The 20120-nt window shown below is 44.8% G+C and overlaps 1 protein-coding gene across 1 annotated transcript; it reads right to left on the bottom strand.

The window, feature by feature from the left end:
• Nucleotides 1-2150: 2150 nt before the first annotated feature.
• Nucleotides 2151-3116, bottom strand: LOC140118011 (olfactory receptor 4E2-like). Its single transcript, XM_072135379.1, has one exon. It carries the CDS (start codon nucleotides 3114-3116, stop codon nucleotides 2151-2153), a length of 966 nt encoding a protein of 321 aa, XP_071991480.1.
• Nucleotides 3117-20120: the final 17004 nt, after the last annotated feature.

The following is a 20120-nucleotide window of genomic DNA, read 5'->3' as shown; positions in this document are numbered from 1 at the left end:
CAAGTAACGCCACTGTTACCCCACTGTTTATTAAACAGGGGTAGTAGTGGTAGATATGTCTAGGCAGGCAAGTGGATCCAGAATAGAGTTTGGTCAATACTAAATGATGATGAGGGAGGAAGAGGGTGGAAGACAGCCAGAAATTCCCCCAACTTCCTGACCTCTGATGAAGGGTGAGGGCAAGTGTAAAAAACAGCATCAATGTTCTAACAATGAAAGAACCTGGATAAATTATATAAATGTAAATAGTGGCAAAGTATATGCTACAAGAGATTCATCAAGCAGCAGGTGTTGTCAGTAACTTTATGCTTTCGGCTTCTGGTGTTGGTAATCTGACGGGAGAGGGAGGACTGCTATGTAGATACTTTGAGCCAGTCTGGTAGATTCTTTGCGTTAAAGCTGAAGTTTTCACAAATCGGCAATAGGTCATCTTGTCTAGGTCATCTTGTCACAGAGTTCTCATGGGCAAAGGATAGTAAGAATAGGAAGATCCATATGTAGAGTATATGGCAGTCTCTAAGGACATTGATTACTGGTTTTAACCGTTCTTTTACTGGTGAGATATCTTGGAGTTATGGAGATGTTAAATTTAAGCTCCTTATGTTGCTGAGCACAGGATGAAATCCAATAGATGCATTGAGGACCTTGTAAATAATGTCTCTCGGAGGCTGGTTGTCTTTAGGCTTTGGTCTAATTGCTCTATAAGCTCATTCCACTACAAAACATACTGCTTGATCTGTGGCAATAATGGAGTAGTAAATCTGTGGCAATAAATGGGTTGAGAAAGCAGACGTATAATAGTCAGAGAATGAGTGGGACACTGTCTCTTTAAATGGAGAACTGCTTTAATTTAGAAGGTTTTCCTAGAAATCAATGGTGGGAAGATGTTGTTTCAACCTCTAGTCTTAAAATCCCCCTCACCAGTCACACGCTACTAAGAGGCTTTGACCTCTTAGTAGATACAGGTGCAATCTTCATCAGGTCTTATCTGGCGGAGATTTCTGGTATAGTCTGCTCTGTTTTTTGTCCACTGCCAACACACCCAAAGTGGCGTGCAGGATGGAAAACTCTCTGAAGTAGTATAGAAGGGAAGATTTTCGTGACTTCTCCAGAAAACTGTTGGAGAAGCCATAGTAAATCTCCCAGATTGTCTTCTTCTAAAGGATGTGGACACAATAATGCAGGTTCTAGGATTGAGCAGTGCTCAGTTTGTTCCTGCAGATGTCATGCAGCTTTAGTTATATTGACACTAGATTGTTATGCACACTGTAGTATATGTTTCACCTCCTGCTATAAAACTATGCGGTTCAAACTATAACATTGGTGGTTAATCCAGCTCACAGAGGGTGAGCTGGTGCACAGGAAAAGCCTGAGGCTACTACAGGCTGCTACAGCAACTTCAAATGGAAAGAGGATCCGGCACTCACAATTTAGGTGAAGAAATCCTTTTCTTTATTGGTTAAAATCCAACATAGCGATCACAAATACAGGTACATCAAAATATTAGCAATCTGTCCTCCTATGGTACATTAGCTTGTGGTACAATAGCCTCTTTGGCCTCTTGCTGGTTTCAGATAATGGCAGATTCCAGCACTCTTTTAGGCTGTCTGCTCATCGGAAATTGAACAGCTCCGACAGGAAGTGGGTGCTGCCTGGGCACAGCCTGCTACTTGAGTCCCTGGCTTCTATATGGTGCTAGGCCACAGCTGTAAATGTTCTTCTACAGGTCTGAATTAAGCAAAAAAAGATATGTGCTGGGACTCAAGTAACTCCTGGTTTAGGAACTGCCTGCTGATTGATTATTCAAGCTAAAGGATTAACCTCTGTACAGCAGAGCAGCAGTGGAAGATTGCCCTCTGTTTGGCAGCTAGGTTACACCCTATATTAACTATTTTCATGTCCAAAAATGCCTATACTAAAGATAAACACAGATTATTATTTCATACTAATTAAGAAAGTATAATGAAAATGTATTAAGTTGTCAAGCATTCCACTGAATGGTATTAAAAAAAAATATTAAAAAGGTTCTGGGCTAAAGATGATGACAATGAAAAAGTTTAATAAATTGTTTGGAGTTTTTTATTACAGTACATAGTGAATGAGCCGGAACAAATCTAAATCTGATATCAAATCAAATATGAATCAAAAAATTATTCACGATTTTTTATATGTATCGTGGTTGCATAACATGGAAAGATTTTGTTTCTGAAAGACTTTCTGAATGTGTTCTTGACCTCCTGGTTTCGTAGTGTGTAAATAATTGGGTTTAGTAAAGGGGTCAACACTGTATACAGCACAGATATAATCTTATCTGTACGATAATTTACAGGGGGTCTTAAATAGATGAATACACATGGCCCAAAAAAGAATGTAACAACCACAAGATGTGAAGCACAGGTAGAAAAAGCCTTCTGTCTTCCTTCTGATGAATGAATCTTTAATATTGTTGTAATAATACCAAGGTAGGAAAACAGTAACACAACAAAACAAGCAAGGGAAATCATTCCGCTATTGGCAATGATGAACATATCCATAAAGAATGTGTCAGCACAGGCAAGCACAGCCAGGGGGTGAACATCACAGAAGAAGTGGTTGATTTTGTTTGGACCACAAAATGGAAGCTGGTAAGTGACAAAAGCCTGAGTGAATGAGTGCAAAAAGCCTGCAACCCAACTTACCACCACCGACCAGAAACAAAACCTGTGATTCATGACTATGTGATACCGTAGAGGGTTACAAATGGCCACATAACGATCGTATGCCATGACAGTGAGTAAGAAGCACTCGGTGCCACCAAATAAATGGAGAAAGAAAAGCTGAGATATGCATTGGTTGAATGAAATTGTCTTTCTTTCTGAAAGGATATTAATAAGCATCTTTGGTATGGTGACCGTGGAGTAACAGATGTCTAAAACAGACAAGTTACTAAGGAAGAAATACATAGGTGAGCGAAGATGTGAATCTATATAAACTGCAACTATAATAGCGAGGTTTCCTGATATAGTTGCTAAATATAGGAATAGAAAAATTACAAAGAAAATGATATGAGATTCGTTTGAGTGCGAGAGACCACTAAGTGTGAACTCCATCACCGAACTCTGATTTCTAAATATCATCTTGTGTTCTTCTGAGGCTTCAGACAAAATAGAAGAAGGAATTAGGAAATGCCAAATATAACAATAAATAAGAATTATTGTTCATTCACATTGTTTTTTTATTACTCCTACCAAACTGTACAGAGTTGTAATATGATGCCCTTAAACCTCTATATACTTACACATAAATGATTTAACAGTTGTGAGCCCCTTGCTGTAAGCATATTTCTTAATAATAATACATGGGATCTAATATTTATGTGGTTTTCTTTTTTGCATTTGGAGTAAGAAATTCCCTTGAAGCTCTTGTTAGAAATATAAAAATAACTCATTAATCTCTAATTATTATAATTAAAAATAAGTGTATTGAGTACACAAACAAATGAAATTTTTGTCTTCTTTTTGTTTTTATCCAGTAGCCGAGAAAAAGAATCAATGAAATAGGCAATGACCATGGCTCTACTATAGAGGGGGTAAAAACAGATTATAAAAAAAAATTTGCCCCAACATTTTGAAGTGCATTGCTGTTTTATGTTTTTTTATGTTTTATGCATAAAAGGACATAAAATTGTAGAGTTACAGTATGTAAGTCAGCACTATATTCTATTTATACTGTAACTCTACAATTTTATGTCCTTTTATGCATTCCGTCGGTGGCACATTTTTGTACACGTTATGTATAGTTCTGTATTTACTGCTTTTATCTCACATTTATCTCACAGCTAACTGTGTGGACAATGTGGCAATTAGTATTCAAGTCTATTTTAATTCCGGCCCACTTGCCGGTATTTGGCACTTTATACTTATTCTGTATCTTTATTATTATTAATTGTGAGCTGTTGGTCTGGTCCATTTTTATTCCTCTGCGCATGTCACTACACTTACTCTGCGCTGTTCGCCTCAGGCCGGCCGGCTTACTTTCTATCCTCTGCGCGTGCGCTCACTCGTTGCAGCGAGACTATGCTCTCGCGATGCTTCGAGTTCTCGCGCTTGCGCACTGGGCAGCCGCGCTGGACGCCCAGCCACTTGGACCGTGTGTGCCCCTGTCTCTCGGTATAGGTACTTGTGTCATTTATGTAGTTATCCATTTTAGGTGTGCATAGTCATTTCTATTGGTCCGTTTCTCTCTTAAATATGTTGGAGTCTTTCCTTCCTACACTCCCCATGATAAAGCGCTCATAGCAAAACACGTGTCAGGGCATCTCTCCATGTGGGGCCTGTCTTGGTATGGTATTTATTTTCATTTTCTTTCAGTCATTTTGTCTATAGGGTCTGACTGTGTGCTTTTTTAGCCCTACAGTTTAATGAATGTAGGCTTAGGGCAATGCTACATGACTGCTTTTACCTACCTATGTGCTTAGAAATAGCTATTTATTGTACCACACATGGTTTTTAACTCATTGTAGTCTGTCCATTGTCTGCCTTTACTACTCACTGTATGTATATTACTAATAAAGATTGTACGTTATATACATTTAATAGTTGTGAGTGTTATATCACTGCTGTTTAAACTGTTGGTCTTATTTGAAAAGTACAGTGAAAGCAAATCCCCTTACAAAATAATGCAATTTAGTTTCTTTGGAATTCTTTTTTCCAGTACATAGCATGGGACACTGAATAAGGTAAGTAGGAAATACAATCCTACAAATAACCGTGATAAGCCTTGATAAGGCTCTTAAAATGTTAAATCCTGCGCAATGTCCGAATCCGTCAGATTGTCCGACCGCCCGCCGCCCGATTTCCATTGTGTGCAAGCCGATGCTGATGAGCCAAAATCCAATCACGTGCACCAAAATCCCGTGGCAATTCTCCAACAAAAAAACCCGACGAAAATGTGTCCGACGGACCCTTAGTAAATGAGCCCCAAGGTCTGTGCCAGCTCAAAAGGACTGAGGTGTGGGCCACAATCCCACTATAACATCAAAGAGTGCACTCATTTTACACTGACATCAGATGATTCAATAGATTATGACAGAACCTGTACTGTTAAACGCAGATACATGTAGAAAAAGCCCAAAAGAGTGCAGAGGGTGTTGGCAGTAATTCTGCATTGACGTCACTGATCATTTTGGCCTTCATTTCATCCATCAGTGTCCTCTTTCAATCGGTCAATAATCCATCAACAGTATTGCTAAAGCCAAAAACAAACAGGAGTGGATCCAAAACAGAGATGCATGTCCTCTGTGTTCTGTATCCACTACTGCTTTTGGCTATCAATCCTGAGGTTCTTCATTCCTTCTGACAGATTGAATGAATGGGAAAACTAAACATAGTGGCAACATCATAGAGCAGTGGAGGGTAAAAACTGCATTATGAAAATCACAGGGTGTTCCAGGAAGACAGCGGTCAGTTGGCAGCAGCATGAGTAGGCCACAGAGTGGCACAATGACAGAGCGTGTAGGTGGAGGTGGCAGCAGCAGCAGCAGTAGGCCACAGAATGGCACAATGACGGTGTAGAGGTGGAAGCAACCTGGTAGGCCACAGAGTGGCACAATGATAGAGTGTGGAGGGAGCGGCAACCTGGTAAGCCACAGAGTGGCACAATGATAGAGTGTGGAGTTGACGTCAGCAGCAGGAGCCCACAGGTGGCAGCAACATGGAAAACCATAGATAGGCACAATGATAGAGTGTGGAGGTGTCGGCTATCTGTAAAGCCACAGAGTTGGACAATGATAGAGTGTGGAGGTGGCAGCAGAAGCAGGAGCCCACAGAGTGTCACAATGATAGAGTGCGGAGGTGGCGTCTGCAGCAGCAGGAGCCCACAGGTGGCAGAAACATGGAAAGCCACCGAGTGGCACAATGATAGTGTGAAGGTGGCAGCAACCTGATAGGCCACAGAGTGGCACAAGGGTGGAGTGTGGAGGTGGCAGCAACCTGGTGTGCCACAGAGTGGCACAATGATAGAGTGTGGAGGTGGCGGCAGCAGAAGCTGCAGCAGGAGCCCACAGGTGGCAGCAACATGGAAAGCCAGAAAGTGGCAAAATGATAGAATGTGGAGGTGGCAGCAACCTGGTAAGCAGGAGCCCACAGAGTGGCACAGTGATAGAGTGTGGAGGTGTCACCAGCAGCAGCAGGAGCCCACAGGTGGCAGCAACATGAAAAACCACAGAGTGGCACAATGATAGAGTGTGGAGGTGGCGGGAACCTGGTTAGCCACAGAGTGGCACAATGATAGAGTGTGGAGGTGGCGGCAGCAGAAGCAACAGCAGGAGCCCACAGTTGGCAGAAACATAGAAAGCCATGGAGTGGAAAAATGACAGATTGTGTAGGTGGTGGATTATTCCAGTCCCTGGTAAAGATGGTAGGATGGAGCAACTGGCAGCAGATGTGTGGCATAAAGTGGGTGGCAGGATCATAATAATGGCTGAGACAGGTAGTTAGAATCCAGACTCATTTTTCAACGTTTGGGGGAGGCGTCATGGCTGATCTAATCTGATGCATAAGGCATTGTTGAGTTGAAATCCGGGATGATCCAAGCCTGATTCATCTTGACAAAGGTCAGTCTCTTCACAGTAAGGCTGGAGGGTAACGAGGCGGGAGGCAGCAACATGGAAAACCACAGAGTGGCACAATGGTAGACTTAAGCTGCTGATGGAGCTGCTACTGCTCCTATCCCCCCCCCATATCCCCACAGCAGCCGTGGCAGTAGCACATGAGCGATCACTGCCAGGAATCCCTCGGTCAGACCTGACAGAGAATGGACAATTGTGCACAAAGGACAGTGACACATTCCCGGGTAGCCTGAGTGGATGCTCCCGCTGAGCTACTTCCATGGGCATTATTCCTCCCCGAGACTTGCCGCCAAGTCTGGCCGAGGGACAGTGATACATTCCCGGGTAGCCTGAGCAGCTGCTCCCGCTGAGCTCTTACTTCCATGGGCATTATTCCTCCCTGGGACTTGCCGCCAAGTCTGGCCGGGGGACAGTGACACATTCCTGGGTAGCCTGAGCGGCTGCTCCCGCTGAGCTACTTCCATGGGCACTATTCCTCCCCGGGACTTGCCGCCAAGTCTGGCCGGGGGACAGTGACACATTCCCGGGTAGCCTGAGCGGCTGCTCCCGCTGAGCTACTTCCATGGGCACTATTCCTCCCCGGGACTTGCCGCCAAGTCTGGCCGGGGGACAGTGAAACATTCCCGGGTAGCCTTCAGCGGCTGCTCCCGCTGAGCTCCTACTTCCATGGGCATTATTCCTCCCCGGGACTTGCCGCCAAGTCTGGCCGGGGGACAGTGACACATTCCCGGGTAGCCTTAGCCGCTGCTCCCGCTGAGCTACTTCCATGGGCACTATTCCTCCCCGGGACTTGCCGCCAAGTGTGGCCGGGGGACAGTGACACATTCCCGGGTAGCCTGAGTGGCTGCTCCCGCTGAGCTCTTACTTCCATGGGCATGTTCCTCACCGGGACCAATTACCAAGTGTGGCCGGGTTTCGAGCTCCAAACTCGGCTTGCACTTGGTCGCGAGGGGGGTCCCCTCCGCTCCGGGAAGGGCGCCCTCCAGCGGGCAGACGAGGGTACTTCCAGTCTGCCTGAGCTCCATGGGGCCCCTCTCGCCCCTAGGCTCCCCGCCCAGGGTTCCCTGGTCCCGGATAAAGCCACCCCGTCGAGTTCGGTTTAGGGTCCGGGGCCTGGCAGGAATCACGCCGGGATCGGTGAGACCTCCTCGGCCGCGGCTCAGCCGAAAAACTCCCTTTCGCGGTTCTCTTCCCACCAACTTCCATGGGCATGTTCCTCACCGGGACCTCCGACCAAGTGTGGCCGGGGAACAGTGACACATTCCCGGGTAGCCTCAGCGGCTGCTCCCGCTGAGGTCAACTTGGAGGTTGGAGCTCCGACTTCCATGGGCACCATTCCTCCCCGGGACTTGCCGCCAAGTCTGGCCGGGGGACAGTGACACATTCCCGGGTAGACTTCAGCGGCTGCTCCCGCTGAGCTCCTACTTCCATGGGCATTATTCCTCCCCGGGACTTGCCGCCAAGTCTGGCCGGGGGACAGTGACACATTCCCGGGTAGCCTGAGCGGCTGCTCCCGCTGAGCTACTTCCATGGGCACTATTCCTCCCCGGGACTTGCCGCCAAGTCTGGCCGGGGGACAGTGACACATTCCCGGGTAGCCTGAGTGGCTGCTCCCGCTGAGCTACTTCCATGGGCATTATTCCTCCCCGGGACTTGCCGCCAAGTCTGGCCGGGGGACAGTGACACATTCCCGGGTAGCCTGAGTGGCTGCTCCCGCTGAGCTCTTACTTCCATGGGCATGTTCCTCACCGGGACCAACTACCAAGTGTGGCCGGGTTTCGAGCTCCAAACTCGGCTTGCACTTGGTCGCGAGGGGGGTCCCCTTTGCTCCGGGAAGGGCGCCCTCCAGCGGGCAGACGAGGGTACTTCTAGTCTGCCCGAGCTCCATGGGGCCCCTCTCGCCCCTAGGCTCCCCGCCCAGGGTTCCCTGGTCCCGGATAAAGCCACCCTGTCGAGTTCGGTTTAGGGTCCGGGGCCTGGCAGGAACCACGCCGGGATGGGTGAGACCTCCTCGGCCACGGCTCAGCCTCAAAACTCCCTTTCGCGGTTCTCTTCCCACCAACTTCCATGGGCATGTTCCTCACCGGGACCTCCGACCAAGTGTGGCCGGGGAACAGTGACACATTCCCGGGTAGCCTCAGCGGCTGCTCCCGCTGAGGTCAACTTGGAGGTTGGAGCTCCGACTTCCATGGGCACTATTCCTCCCCGGGACTTGCCGCCAAGTCTGGCCGAGGGACAGTGACATATTCCCGGGTAGCCTGAGTGGCTGCTCCCGCTGAGCTCTTCCTTCTATGGGCACTATTCCTCCCCGGGACTTGCCGCCAAGTCTGGCCGGGGGACAGTGACACATTCCCGGGTAGCCTGAGTGGCTGCTCCCGCTGAGCTACTTCCATGGGCATTATTCCTCCCCGGGACTTGCCGCCAAGTCTGGCCGGGGGACAGTGACACATTCGCGGGTAGCCTGAGCGGCTGCTCCCGCTGAGCTCTTACTTTCATGGGCATGTTCCTCACCGGGACCAACTACCAAGTGTGGCCGGGTTTCGAGCTCCAAACTCGGCTTGCACTTGGTCGCGAGGGGGGTCCCCTCCGCTCCGGGAAGGGCGCCCTCCAGCGGGCAGACGAGGGTACTTCTAGTCTGCCCGAGCTCCATGGGGCCCCTCTCGCCCCTAGGCTCCCCGCCCAGGGTTCCCTGGTCGCGGATAAAGCCACCCCGCCGAGTTCGGTTTAGGGTCCGGGGCCTGGCAGGAATCACGCCGGGATCGGTGAGACCTCCTCGGCCGCGGCTTAGCCTCAAAACTCCCTTTCGCGGTTCTCTTCCCACCAACTTCCATGGGCATGTTCCTCACCGGGACCTACGACCAAGTGTGGGCGGGGAACAGTGACACATTCCCGGGTAGCCTCAGCGGCTGCTCCCGCTGAGGTCAACTTGGAGGTTGGAGCTCCGACTTCCATGGGCACTATTCCTCTGTCTTTTCAGTATTTCTCTATAGTATGCCAGTTGTTCCTCCTTGAAAAAAGTCAAACATTTTTGACCGGTAGCAAGGGTCCAAAAGGGTGTATAACCAAAACTCATCCCTATGCTGGATGTTGACTATTTGGCTGTCACTAGTTAGGTATATCTGTGCAAGTGACTCTGAGGGACTCCCGGGCCTCCATCTCTACTGTATACTCCCACGGTGCTTCTGGGTCATCTGCCTCGTCTTCTACCTCCTCCTGATGCTCCTGGAAAAAGCACTGATTTAACCAGACTCTGCTTGTGCTCTAATGTCCTCCTCCTCCTCCAGTTCAGCCCCCACCGGACTCATGTGGCCATGAGATGTAGTCTCCACTTCTCCAGTGCCCTGACCAGACAGATTTTGTAGCATGAGTTCCAGGACATGAAGCAGTGGAATGACGTTATTCATGCCACAGTCCTGGCGACTGACAAATAATGTGGCCTCTTCAAAGGGCCTGAGCAAATGGCAGGTGTCACACATGAGCTGGCAGTGGCTGACATCAAACTTACACAGGGGAATACTCCAGTCCGCTTGCATCATCAAAAAATCATTAATGGCTTTTCTCTGTTCATACAGGCGGTCTAACATATGGAGTCTGAAATTTCAATCGGTGGAAACATAGCATTTCAGACTATGTTGGAGGAGGCCGTTCTGATGCTGCAACTCGAGGAGGGTGTGCTTGGCTTTGTAAGAATGGCTGAAGTGCATAAACAGTTTCCTGGCCACTTTTAGAATGTCTTGCAGCTGGGCGGAACCTGTGACAACCAGATTGAACATGTGCGCCATGCAGGGCGCATGGGCCATGCCTCCTCAGTGCAGCACACCATGTTCCTCCCATTGTTTTTCACCATACTTCTGATTTTCAGTTGTCACGGAGAAAGACACAGATTGATTTCTTGTTGCATGACGTGGAGCAGTTCCTCCCCTGTGTGCCTTCGTTCGCCCAGGCAAACCAGGTGCCCTGCACATGTGGTGTGATGGAGTAGCACTTAGACTTCTGGAGGCTGAGGTGGTGGTGGAGAAGGAGGAGGAGAAGGTGGCCACTGGCGCAGAGCAGCAGTTTCACAACGTAGCGGAGAAAGCGCCGTCTCTTGTGGAAGTTCTTGTTGTGGCTGGTCGAGAAGCACATTCACCCAGTGGGCCGTAAAGGACATATACTGGCCCTGACCGTATTTACAGCTCCACACGTCCGCAATACCGTGCACCTTGAAGAAACCGATAAATTTAAAGACTGGCCCACCTTCTGTTCTACATATTTGTGAAGGGCTGACACAGCCTTTTTGGAAATAATATTGCGGCTTGGAACTCTCCACCTCGGTTTGGCACAAGCCATTATTTCTCTAAAGGGTGCAGAGTCCACGACTTGGAAAGGGAGGGACTGCAGTACCAACAACTTCGACAAGAGCACGGTCAGCTTCTGCACCTTAGGATGGCTGGACCCATAAATTTGTCTCTTTGTAATCACCTCTTTCAAAGACTGCTGGCGCTATGTGTAGCTAGAAGCAGGAGCATCTGGACCGGGAGATGATGTCAAAGACAAACAGCTCCCTTCAGCAGAGGTGCTGGAGCCTTGACTTGCTGAAATGGCATGTGTGCCACTAGGTTCTGCTGCTGTTGCTGCGGCGGCAGGATGGACCTCCACATCTGTTCCACGTTTCTCCCAGGCCATTGGATGGTGACGCTGCATGTGTTGACGCAAGTCGGTGGTGCCACCGTTAGCTCCCTGGCCATCCTTCACTTTCTGCCCGCAGAACCCTCGGACTCTTGGCTGGGATTGTCAGATGTCATCTGGGAGGACCTAGTCAACCAATTGCCAACCTTTGGGTTGTTTATCAACACACTGCTGCTAGATGACAACGGCAGTTCTGGCCTCACAGAGCCACCCCTTACTGTGCTGCGCCCTGTGCCTGCTCCAACTGCCACCTCTCTGTCTGACATATTGGTTAATCAACTATGTTGATTTGACTCAGATCTACTTTATCTAACAAAAAAAATTGAAATTTGTGGTATACAGAAGCACAAGATCTGACACCCAGGAAAAGGAGCAGAAATTACTACAAAAAATATATGGATTTTGCACAGAACTCTCCCTATTCACTTCAGAACAAAAGAACTGCTATTTGAGGTATACAGATCTCCCAAAATACACCCCGTGGGATTGGAGCAGAAATCACTACAGAAGGTATGTGGATTTCACACAGATTTTTCCTATTCACTTCAGAAACAAAAAAGAATTTCTATTTCGGGTATACAGATCCCCCAAAATGGATACCCTGGGATTGGAGCAGAAATCACTACAGAAAGTATGTGGATTTCACACAGATTTCTTCCTATTCACTTCAGAAACAAAAAAGAACTGCTATTTGGTGTATACAGATCCCCCAAAATGGGCACCCTGGGATTGGAGCAGAAATCACTACAGAAAGAATGTGGATTTCACACTGATTTCTTCCTATTCACTTCAGAAACAAAAAAGAACTGCTATTTGGCTTATTCAGATCCCCCAAAAGGGACACACCGTGGGATTGGAGCACGAATCACTACAGAAAATATGTGGATTTCACATAAATTTCTTCCTATTCTCTTCAGAAACAAAAAAGAACTGCTATTTGGCTTATTCAGATCCCCCAAAAGGGACACCCTGGTATTGGAGGAGAAATCACTGTAGAAAGTATGTGGATTTCACACTGATTTCTTCCTATTCACTTCAGCAACAAAAAAGAACTGTTATTTGGGGTATACAGATCCCCCAAAACGGACACCCTGGGATTGGAGCAGAAATCACTACAGAAAGTATGTGGGTTTTACACTGATCTCTTCCTATTCACTTCAGAAACAAAAAAGAACTGCTATTTGGGGTATACAGATCCCCCAAAACGGACACCCAGGGATTGGAGCAGAAATCACTACAGAAAGTATGTGGATTTCAAACTGATTTCTTCCTATTCACTTCAGAAATGAAAAAGAACTGCCATATGGTGTATACAGATCCCCCAAAACGGACACCCTTGGAGCAAAAATCACTACAGTACAGTACAGTAGAAGCAGCTGGATGCTACAGGCAGCACATGCAGTGTGAAGTGCCGAGATTTGAAAATGGCTGCCTGTTTTTATAGGACTGTGTGACATCACATAAGCCTGCCAGGTGCTGATAGGCATACAGGTCTGCACATGTGATTGAGGGTGTTCGTTTCTCCTTCCCAGAGTTCTCTGCCCCATGTAACACGATTCCTGAAATTCTAACTGAATTCTGATTCGTTAGAATCGATTCGCCCATCTCTAGTCAGACGATATAGGGTCGGAAATCAGGGGCAACTGACTGATAGAGACAGGTTGAAATTATATCTGTGAAATGCTGTATTTTTGTTAATAACATTGAATTAGAGAATGTGTTATTTTGCTATCCTAAGTATATTTAAGAAACTTGTCTTTGTGGAAATACCTCTTTAAAGGGTTAAAGTCATGCAGTACAAAATATTAAACTTTTTCGTGACTCATTCTGTGACCTTCAAGTGAAGTAAATGTGATGAAACTTTTTTTTTTTCCAAAGCTAATCAGCTGAATGTTGACTTTCTGATTTTTTTAACTTCTGGTGTTGTGGTGTGTCAACACTGTATACAGCACAGATATAATTTTTGTCTGCTGGATAATTTACGGAGACTCTTAGATAAATACATATGGACCAAAAAAGAAAAATCTGTGAGGCAAATCTCAATGATAGTTATAAATAATATGATGTTTCTAAAGAACATAATCCTTTTGATGAATGTGCAACAGAAACTTCACTAGCAACTCATTTTTCTAATATACAAATATCTCCTTCAAATTTAATAATTCTAATTAATAATAAATATCCAATACACAGAGAAATCTAATATTTGCAATTACTGATTTTATAAATGTTAGCAAATATTTTGACCAGAAATTTTGAGGAACATTGAGATTTTGACACTTTTGCTGTGATCTATTGTTAAAATAACAATAAAATGTTATACTTTGATGTGTTGTGATTTTAAATGTGTGCAGGATCTTTTACTTGGACAAATGTTTGGTCTGATACAAGCCATGTAGTCAGAGGCCAATGCTGTGAAGAGAGCCAGATTGTTAGTTGCTTTATGTTAATGTCAGTATGTGAGTTATAAATATGTTTACATAGTCTGTCCTGTGGTCTCCAGTTATGGACTCTGGTCTAAAGTATCTATTTATCTGTGGTCTAAATTGTTTAATGGGTCTGGTCTGAGATTTATTTAATGACTGCTCAGATATTGCTCATGAGTATGGTGAGTAGATTATTTTGGGTCTGTTCTGTGTAGTACAGATGTAGTTCTGCGGCCAACACCTGTGATTGGTGGTGGCATGACCTCACCCATAGACTTTGATTTGTTTCTAGGACAGCATGGAGCTTCTCTGAGACTCCCAATGCTGTCACCAAATAATCTGGATTACACTTTGTTGGAGGCAGGCTCTACTACACATGCTCCATATTACCAACATACTACATTTCAGTTGTATTGCAGTATATTGTTCAAGCATTCAGACCCCATAGAATTCAAACATCCTTTCAATTCAGCCTCCTTTTCAATCATTGCAAGTAAAAATAAACATCCCAAATCATAAAAATAATGACCCCATAAGGTTTATGTCTTTCCATAATTGAGATATAGTAAAAGTGTAATATACTGTATACTTTAGAAATATACTCGTGGAATGCATATTTCATTGAATAATTCGACAAGGTGTGTCTGTTGCTTTACAATAACAACACAACACTTGACACAGTTACCAGTCACTGCAGCCTGAACTACAAAGCCTTATCATCAGGTTTTTATACTATAGTTACACTAAATGAGAACACTGTGTCTCTCAAAGCACAATAGTATTCTGCAATGTCTTCGGGCAAAGCATGAGTCTTCTGCAGATGGGTTGTCCTCTCCTTAGGAAGTACTGACATTAGAAATGATCCAGCATCACTTGTGCCATCATATCCACTAGAAAGAAATACAAGTCTTCCATCCCTTCCTTTTTTCTACCAGAACATGAAATCATGACTAGTAATATTCTGACGACAGGAGATGATCACTTTTTGTCCTTCACTTGTTCTTATCTGACGATCCTGGAACACTTGACATCGAGTTGTAGTGAAAACTAATAAAAAAATAAAGAAATGCATGTAAATTATTGCCAGCAATAAAAGAACAAAGACAAATGTAATTTTGACTTGCAGTGTTAGAAACAAATAATTCTACGTAGTGCATAGTGAAAAGTTAGGTTGATTTTTATATGATTTCCACAATGTAATCTCAAGATTTCTTCATGGTTACGTTAAATGGATGAAATCTGTTTCTGATGAAAATGCAGTTTACTAATGATAGTACATTTGTAATACCACTATTATTTTTTATAAAGCATAACTTTGGTTATTTTCTAAAAAAAGATAAACCAAAAGGGTAATATCAAACAGTAAAAAATGTTATAACATACCTATCCACAAATGAACGAGGCTTAGATGATTCATTGTAAGTGTAGAGTTTCTTCTGAGCTGTTTTACACCTGTGTACCTGACGCAAATGAGAAGTTTTCTCTTTCATGATGCTGATGTCTTTCTAGGGCATAAAGTTTACACTTCCTTTCGGGGTTAGGGTTTTTTCGTCAAATATTGTCAGAATAATTTTAAAGCATAACTAATGTTTTGAGCCTATTAACCCATAAACAATTAGTGTAGATAATAAAAGTAAATTTTATGATATACTTTATTAAGGCAAAATGTTTCTTGTTCTGTTTTTGTAGCAATGTGTGAAAATCAATATTACCACCCATACTCCATAATAAGCTAATACAATTTTGAATCACTCTTTACAGACAGTTTTTGCATAGTCTAACCTCCTTACAGAACTGAATACTCAAGTGAAATATGCTGGAGGTATGAAAGTACATCATATTAAGCCTTTGTTCCTTATCTCTAGTCTGTGAATTCTGTCCCATAATTTACTGTTTTTTTTCCTGGCGTCAGCACTCATTTTACCAAGGAATATATGATTTGCAGGAGATTGCATGAAGTGGCTGCTTTTTTGCTTTCAGTTTCTGAGACCACATGGGCTGATGAGCATTCAAGACCTGTTCACACTGTGCAATACTGCATGGCTTCCGCTGTTCCGGCGGTGCATCAGTGGTGGTTCTCCAAATGGCCCTGCAATTGTCTTTGTCAAACCTGCTCAACTTTGCAGGGTCCACAGTCTGGGTGACTAGATACTGGCCACAGTTTTTGTCTTTTATTTCAAAATATTGTTTCATATGAGGAAATCATCATTACATACTTCTACTTTACCTAATTTCCTGATATAATTTTACCTTAGCATTAACTTTTTACATTTTCCATAAATTTAATCCAAAAGAGAAGTACATGTAATTTTAGTGAGCATCTCATTTTTGGGAGATACGCAGACAGCTGTCAGACAAACAGGCGTACCAATGCATTAACTCCGACCCGAAATTTAGAATAGCTAGGCTGATAAAGGGTATCCTGGACGAGGGTTTACAAAATGCAATTATCGACAATGACTTGGATAGATTCCTTATAGTGGAACATCCAACTACCCCGATTTTGTATGTATTACCCAAAATTCACAAGTTTCTGACATCCCCCCAGGGCAGACCCATTGTATCTGGGAGTGGGTCCATTTTTTGCAATATAGCTACATTTTTAGACAGAGTGTTACGTGATCTTGCAACTTCAGGTTCTTCCTATATACAGGATACTTCTGACTTTATTAACAAGCTGGCTATAGCAAACATTGACATGAGACAAAATGTTCTGTTGGTGTCATTTGATGTTGTATCTCTGTATACTTCCATTGATCATGACAGGGGACTAAATGCAGTAAGACGATAGTTGATTAACAAGGGACTGACATCTGAGTCACTACAGTTCATACTTAAACTGTTGGAGGTGGTTCTAAGAAATAACTACTTCCTCTTTGGGGACGACTTTTACATGCAGCTCATGAGTGTAGCTATGGGGGCCAACATTGTCTGCGTTGGTGGAGGTATATAGACGACATCTTCCTCCTTTGGACAGGGACGGTACAGGAACTACTGAATTTCCATAATTTCCTCAATACTATCGATGAATCTATCAAATTTACAGTAGTGTACTCATATGAAGAATTACAATTTCTTGACGTGTTAGTCACACAGGTTGATGGGACACTGGAGACTAATATTTATACGAGTCATCATTCACGGGGGATGATCAAATCCCTACCATATAGCCAACTACTGAGAGCCAAGCGTATCACTAGTGACCCCGCTAAATGTAAAAAGAACATTAATAACATGGCCCAAAAATTTATTCAACGGGGGTATCCACGGGCGGTAGTTTCCAATAACCTGGCCAAAACTGATTTGGTGGACAGAAAGGACTTACTTATTCCTAAAATTAACAAACAAAAACTAACTAGACTGCCTTTTGTTTCTACCTACAATGAACAAAGCAATGCCATAGCAAAAATTATACGTAAGCATTGGTCTAAACTATCGATGAGTAATGTGTCAGTCCCCGAATTCAAGAACCCGCCTCTCTTCTCTTACCGTAAATCCCAATGTATCCGTGACCGGGTGGTTAGATAGACCGGGTGGTTAGGTGGTTAGAATGGGGATATTCGGACAACCCAGAAAGGGATCATTTCCTTGCTATAACTGCATCAACTGCAAACAGATGAACAAAGGATCATACTTCTCATGCAACAGTGTGGAACACCAAATCAAACACTATTTGGCATGTGACAGCACGTTTGTCATTTATTTATTGAGTTGTCCCTGTGGCCTCTTCTATGTAGGAGAGACTACCTTGGAGTTTAAAACCAGGTTTAACCAACACAGGTATACCATCCGTGTGAAAAGGAAAGATCTTCCAGTCTCCAAAACTTTGTTGAGACAGGCCACCTGGAGAAACACCTTTGGTTTCAACTGATCGACCATATACCACCACCCCGGAGGGGAGGCGCCAGGGAACGGCTCCTCAAAAAACGGGAACTACAGTGGATTTTCACCCTTGACACCCTTAAACCCAAAGGCTTAAATGTTGATTTTAAAGTGAGTGGCATATGAGAGTTTGAGGGGGTGGTTTATCCATATTTGGGTGTGGGGTCTGTTCCTTACCATCAGGTTATAGGCTTTAGTGGCATAGTGCTTTATTTATTCATGACAACCCACTTATACTTTTTTCTTTTTTTACAGATTAAATGAATGTTTGAAGCCATCTCTATCACCTAAGCATTTTTTATGTCACCACGCTTTACATGATTGTCAATGTTCTCCCATTCAGACCGCAGGAGCTGTTAATTTTGTCCTTTGGTTCATATCTATTTGCATGGTGTTAATATGGTTATGGGTGGCACTGTGCATTTTTTTGCACTTTGGATGGTGGCGGTGCATGGAGTGCCCCCATAGCGCCTAGGTTGTACATGTGACGATCGGGGCGCTGTGGACACTCCACAGCTGTGGGTCCTCACCCCTTCGGGGGTGAGGCGCACACCGCGCACATGCTCCACACTATGCCCTTGGTGTCGGTGGGTACTATTGGCCCTGTTGTCCCCCTGCCATAACACCAACAATTACCGATACCACTAAGTACATATTTGCAGTGCTGGATTCTATATACCGGCATGAACAGTATCCACAATCGGTCTTAACATCTATATTATTGTTTGGGGATGACGTCATGGGTTGCTTTGACAACCAGTGGTGCCGCGGCTGCTGGGGCGCATGCGCGCGCACTAATATGACGTGTGCGTTCCAACTATGTGTATACTATGTTCTTTGAACTTTTTTCTGAAGCCTGCCTAAAGCGTGTGAGGTGGTGAGTTGTCGATGGCCCACTCTGACCATTTTATGTTTTTATCGAAAACTGGCACTTCATGGTATTATGTTGCACAGCTTACACTACATCAAAATGCACTGGCACTTTAATCAATTTTCATGTAATGGACAACACTATGGATTAATTTACTTATAAACATGTATTGATTTCACCGATGCATATATAACATGCATTGTTTAAAAAGTGGGATGTATTTACATGATCACGTGACCTAATTGTGTTTGATCATGTGATTTACTTGTACCTGTATATATATGCACTGCATGCACTTGTCACTTGGCTTGAAGAAGGCTCGCACTGAGCCGAAACGTTTCTGCTGTTTTGGGATATGCAATAAAGAGGAATCTACACTTTTTACTTCTACTCTGGAGTGCTGCGTTTTTTCTATTTGGATACCTTCGAGGACCTGACGCCCGGCCCTATTAGGCGTGCACCCAACCGTCATTATCATTTTTATATGTGCTGCTTGGACTTTCTTTTCAGACCCAAAGTTTGGACACACCTTCTGCATTTCCTGATTATAAAAATTGTAATGTGGAATTATGTACTTAACAAAAAGTGTGAAACACCTGAAAATATCTTATATTCTAGGTTCTTCAAAGTAGCCACCTTTTGCTTTGATTACTGCCTTGAACACTTTGGGCATTCTTTTGATGAGCTTCGAGGGGTAGTCACCTGAAATGGTCTTCCAACAGTCTTTAAGGAGTTCCCAGAGATGCTTAGCACTTGTTAGCCCTTTTGCCTTCACTCTGCTGTCCAACTCACCCAAAACCATTTTGATTGGGTTCAGGTCTGGTGACTATGGAGGCCAGGTCAGCTGGCCCTGACACAGCCTTGAGGTGGGTTTAGGGTCATTGTCTTGTTGAAAAATAAATGATGGTCCTACTAAATGCAAACCGGATGGAATAGCATGATGCTGCAAGAGGCTGTGGTATCCATGCTGGTTTAGTTTACCTTCAATTTTGAATAAATCCCCAATAGTGTCACCAACAAAACACCTCCACACCTTACACAGCCTGGAGGTGGGTTTAGAGTCATTGGGGCAGATTTACTTACCCGGTCCATTCGCGATCCAGCGGCGCATTCTGTGCGCTGGATTCAGGTCTGGCCGGGATTCATTAAGGTATTTCCTCCGCCGTCCACCAAGGGGCGGTGCTGCGCTGAAAAGCATCGGAACGCGCTGGAGTTCACCGAGCCAGGCTGAGTGAAGGTAAGTGCAAGCTCCGCGACAGATTTTTTTTAAATGCGGCGGTTTTTCCGAATCCGTCGGGTTTTCGTTCTGCCACGCCCCCCAATTTCCGTTGCGTGCATGCCAGCGCTGATGCGCCACAATCCGATCGCGTGCGCCAAAATCCCGGGGCAATTCAGGGGAAATCGGCGCAAATCGGAAATATTCGGGTAACACGTCGGGAAAACGCGAATCGGGCCCTTAGTAAATGACCCCCATTGTCTTCTTGAAAAATAAATGATGGTCCAACTAAACGCAAACCGGATGGAATAGCATGCCGCTGCAAGAGGCTGTGGTATCCATGCTGGTTTAGTATACCCACCAACAAAGCACCCCAACACCATTACACTTCCTCCTCCATGCTTCACAGTGGGAACCAGGCATGTAGAGTCCATTTGTTCACCTTTTCTG

This window comes from Engystomops pustulosus, chromosome 1 (assembly GCF_040894005.1).
Source record: "Engystomops pustulosus chromosome 1, aEngPut4.maternal, whole genome shotgun sequence".
Classification (NCBI taxonomy): Eukaryota; Metazoa; Chordata; class Amphibia; order Anura; family Leptodactylidae; genus Engystomops; species Engystomops pustulosus.
The sequence above is the reverse complement of the archived record's forward strand: the minus strand, read 5'-3'. Positions and strand labels throughout refer to the sequence as shown.

Excerpts from the sequence above, each read along its gene's own strand:
- LOC140118011 (XM_072135379.1), bottom strand. The coding sequence starts at position 3,116 with ATGATATTTAGAAATCAGAGTTCGGTGATGGAGTTCACACTTAGTGGT.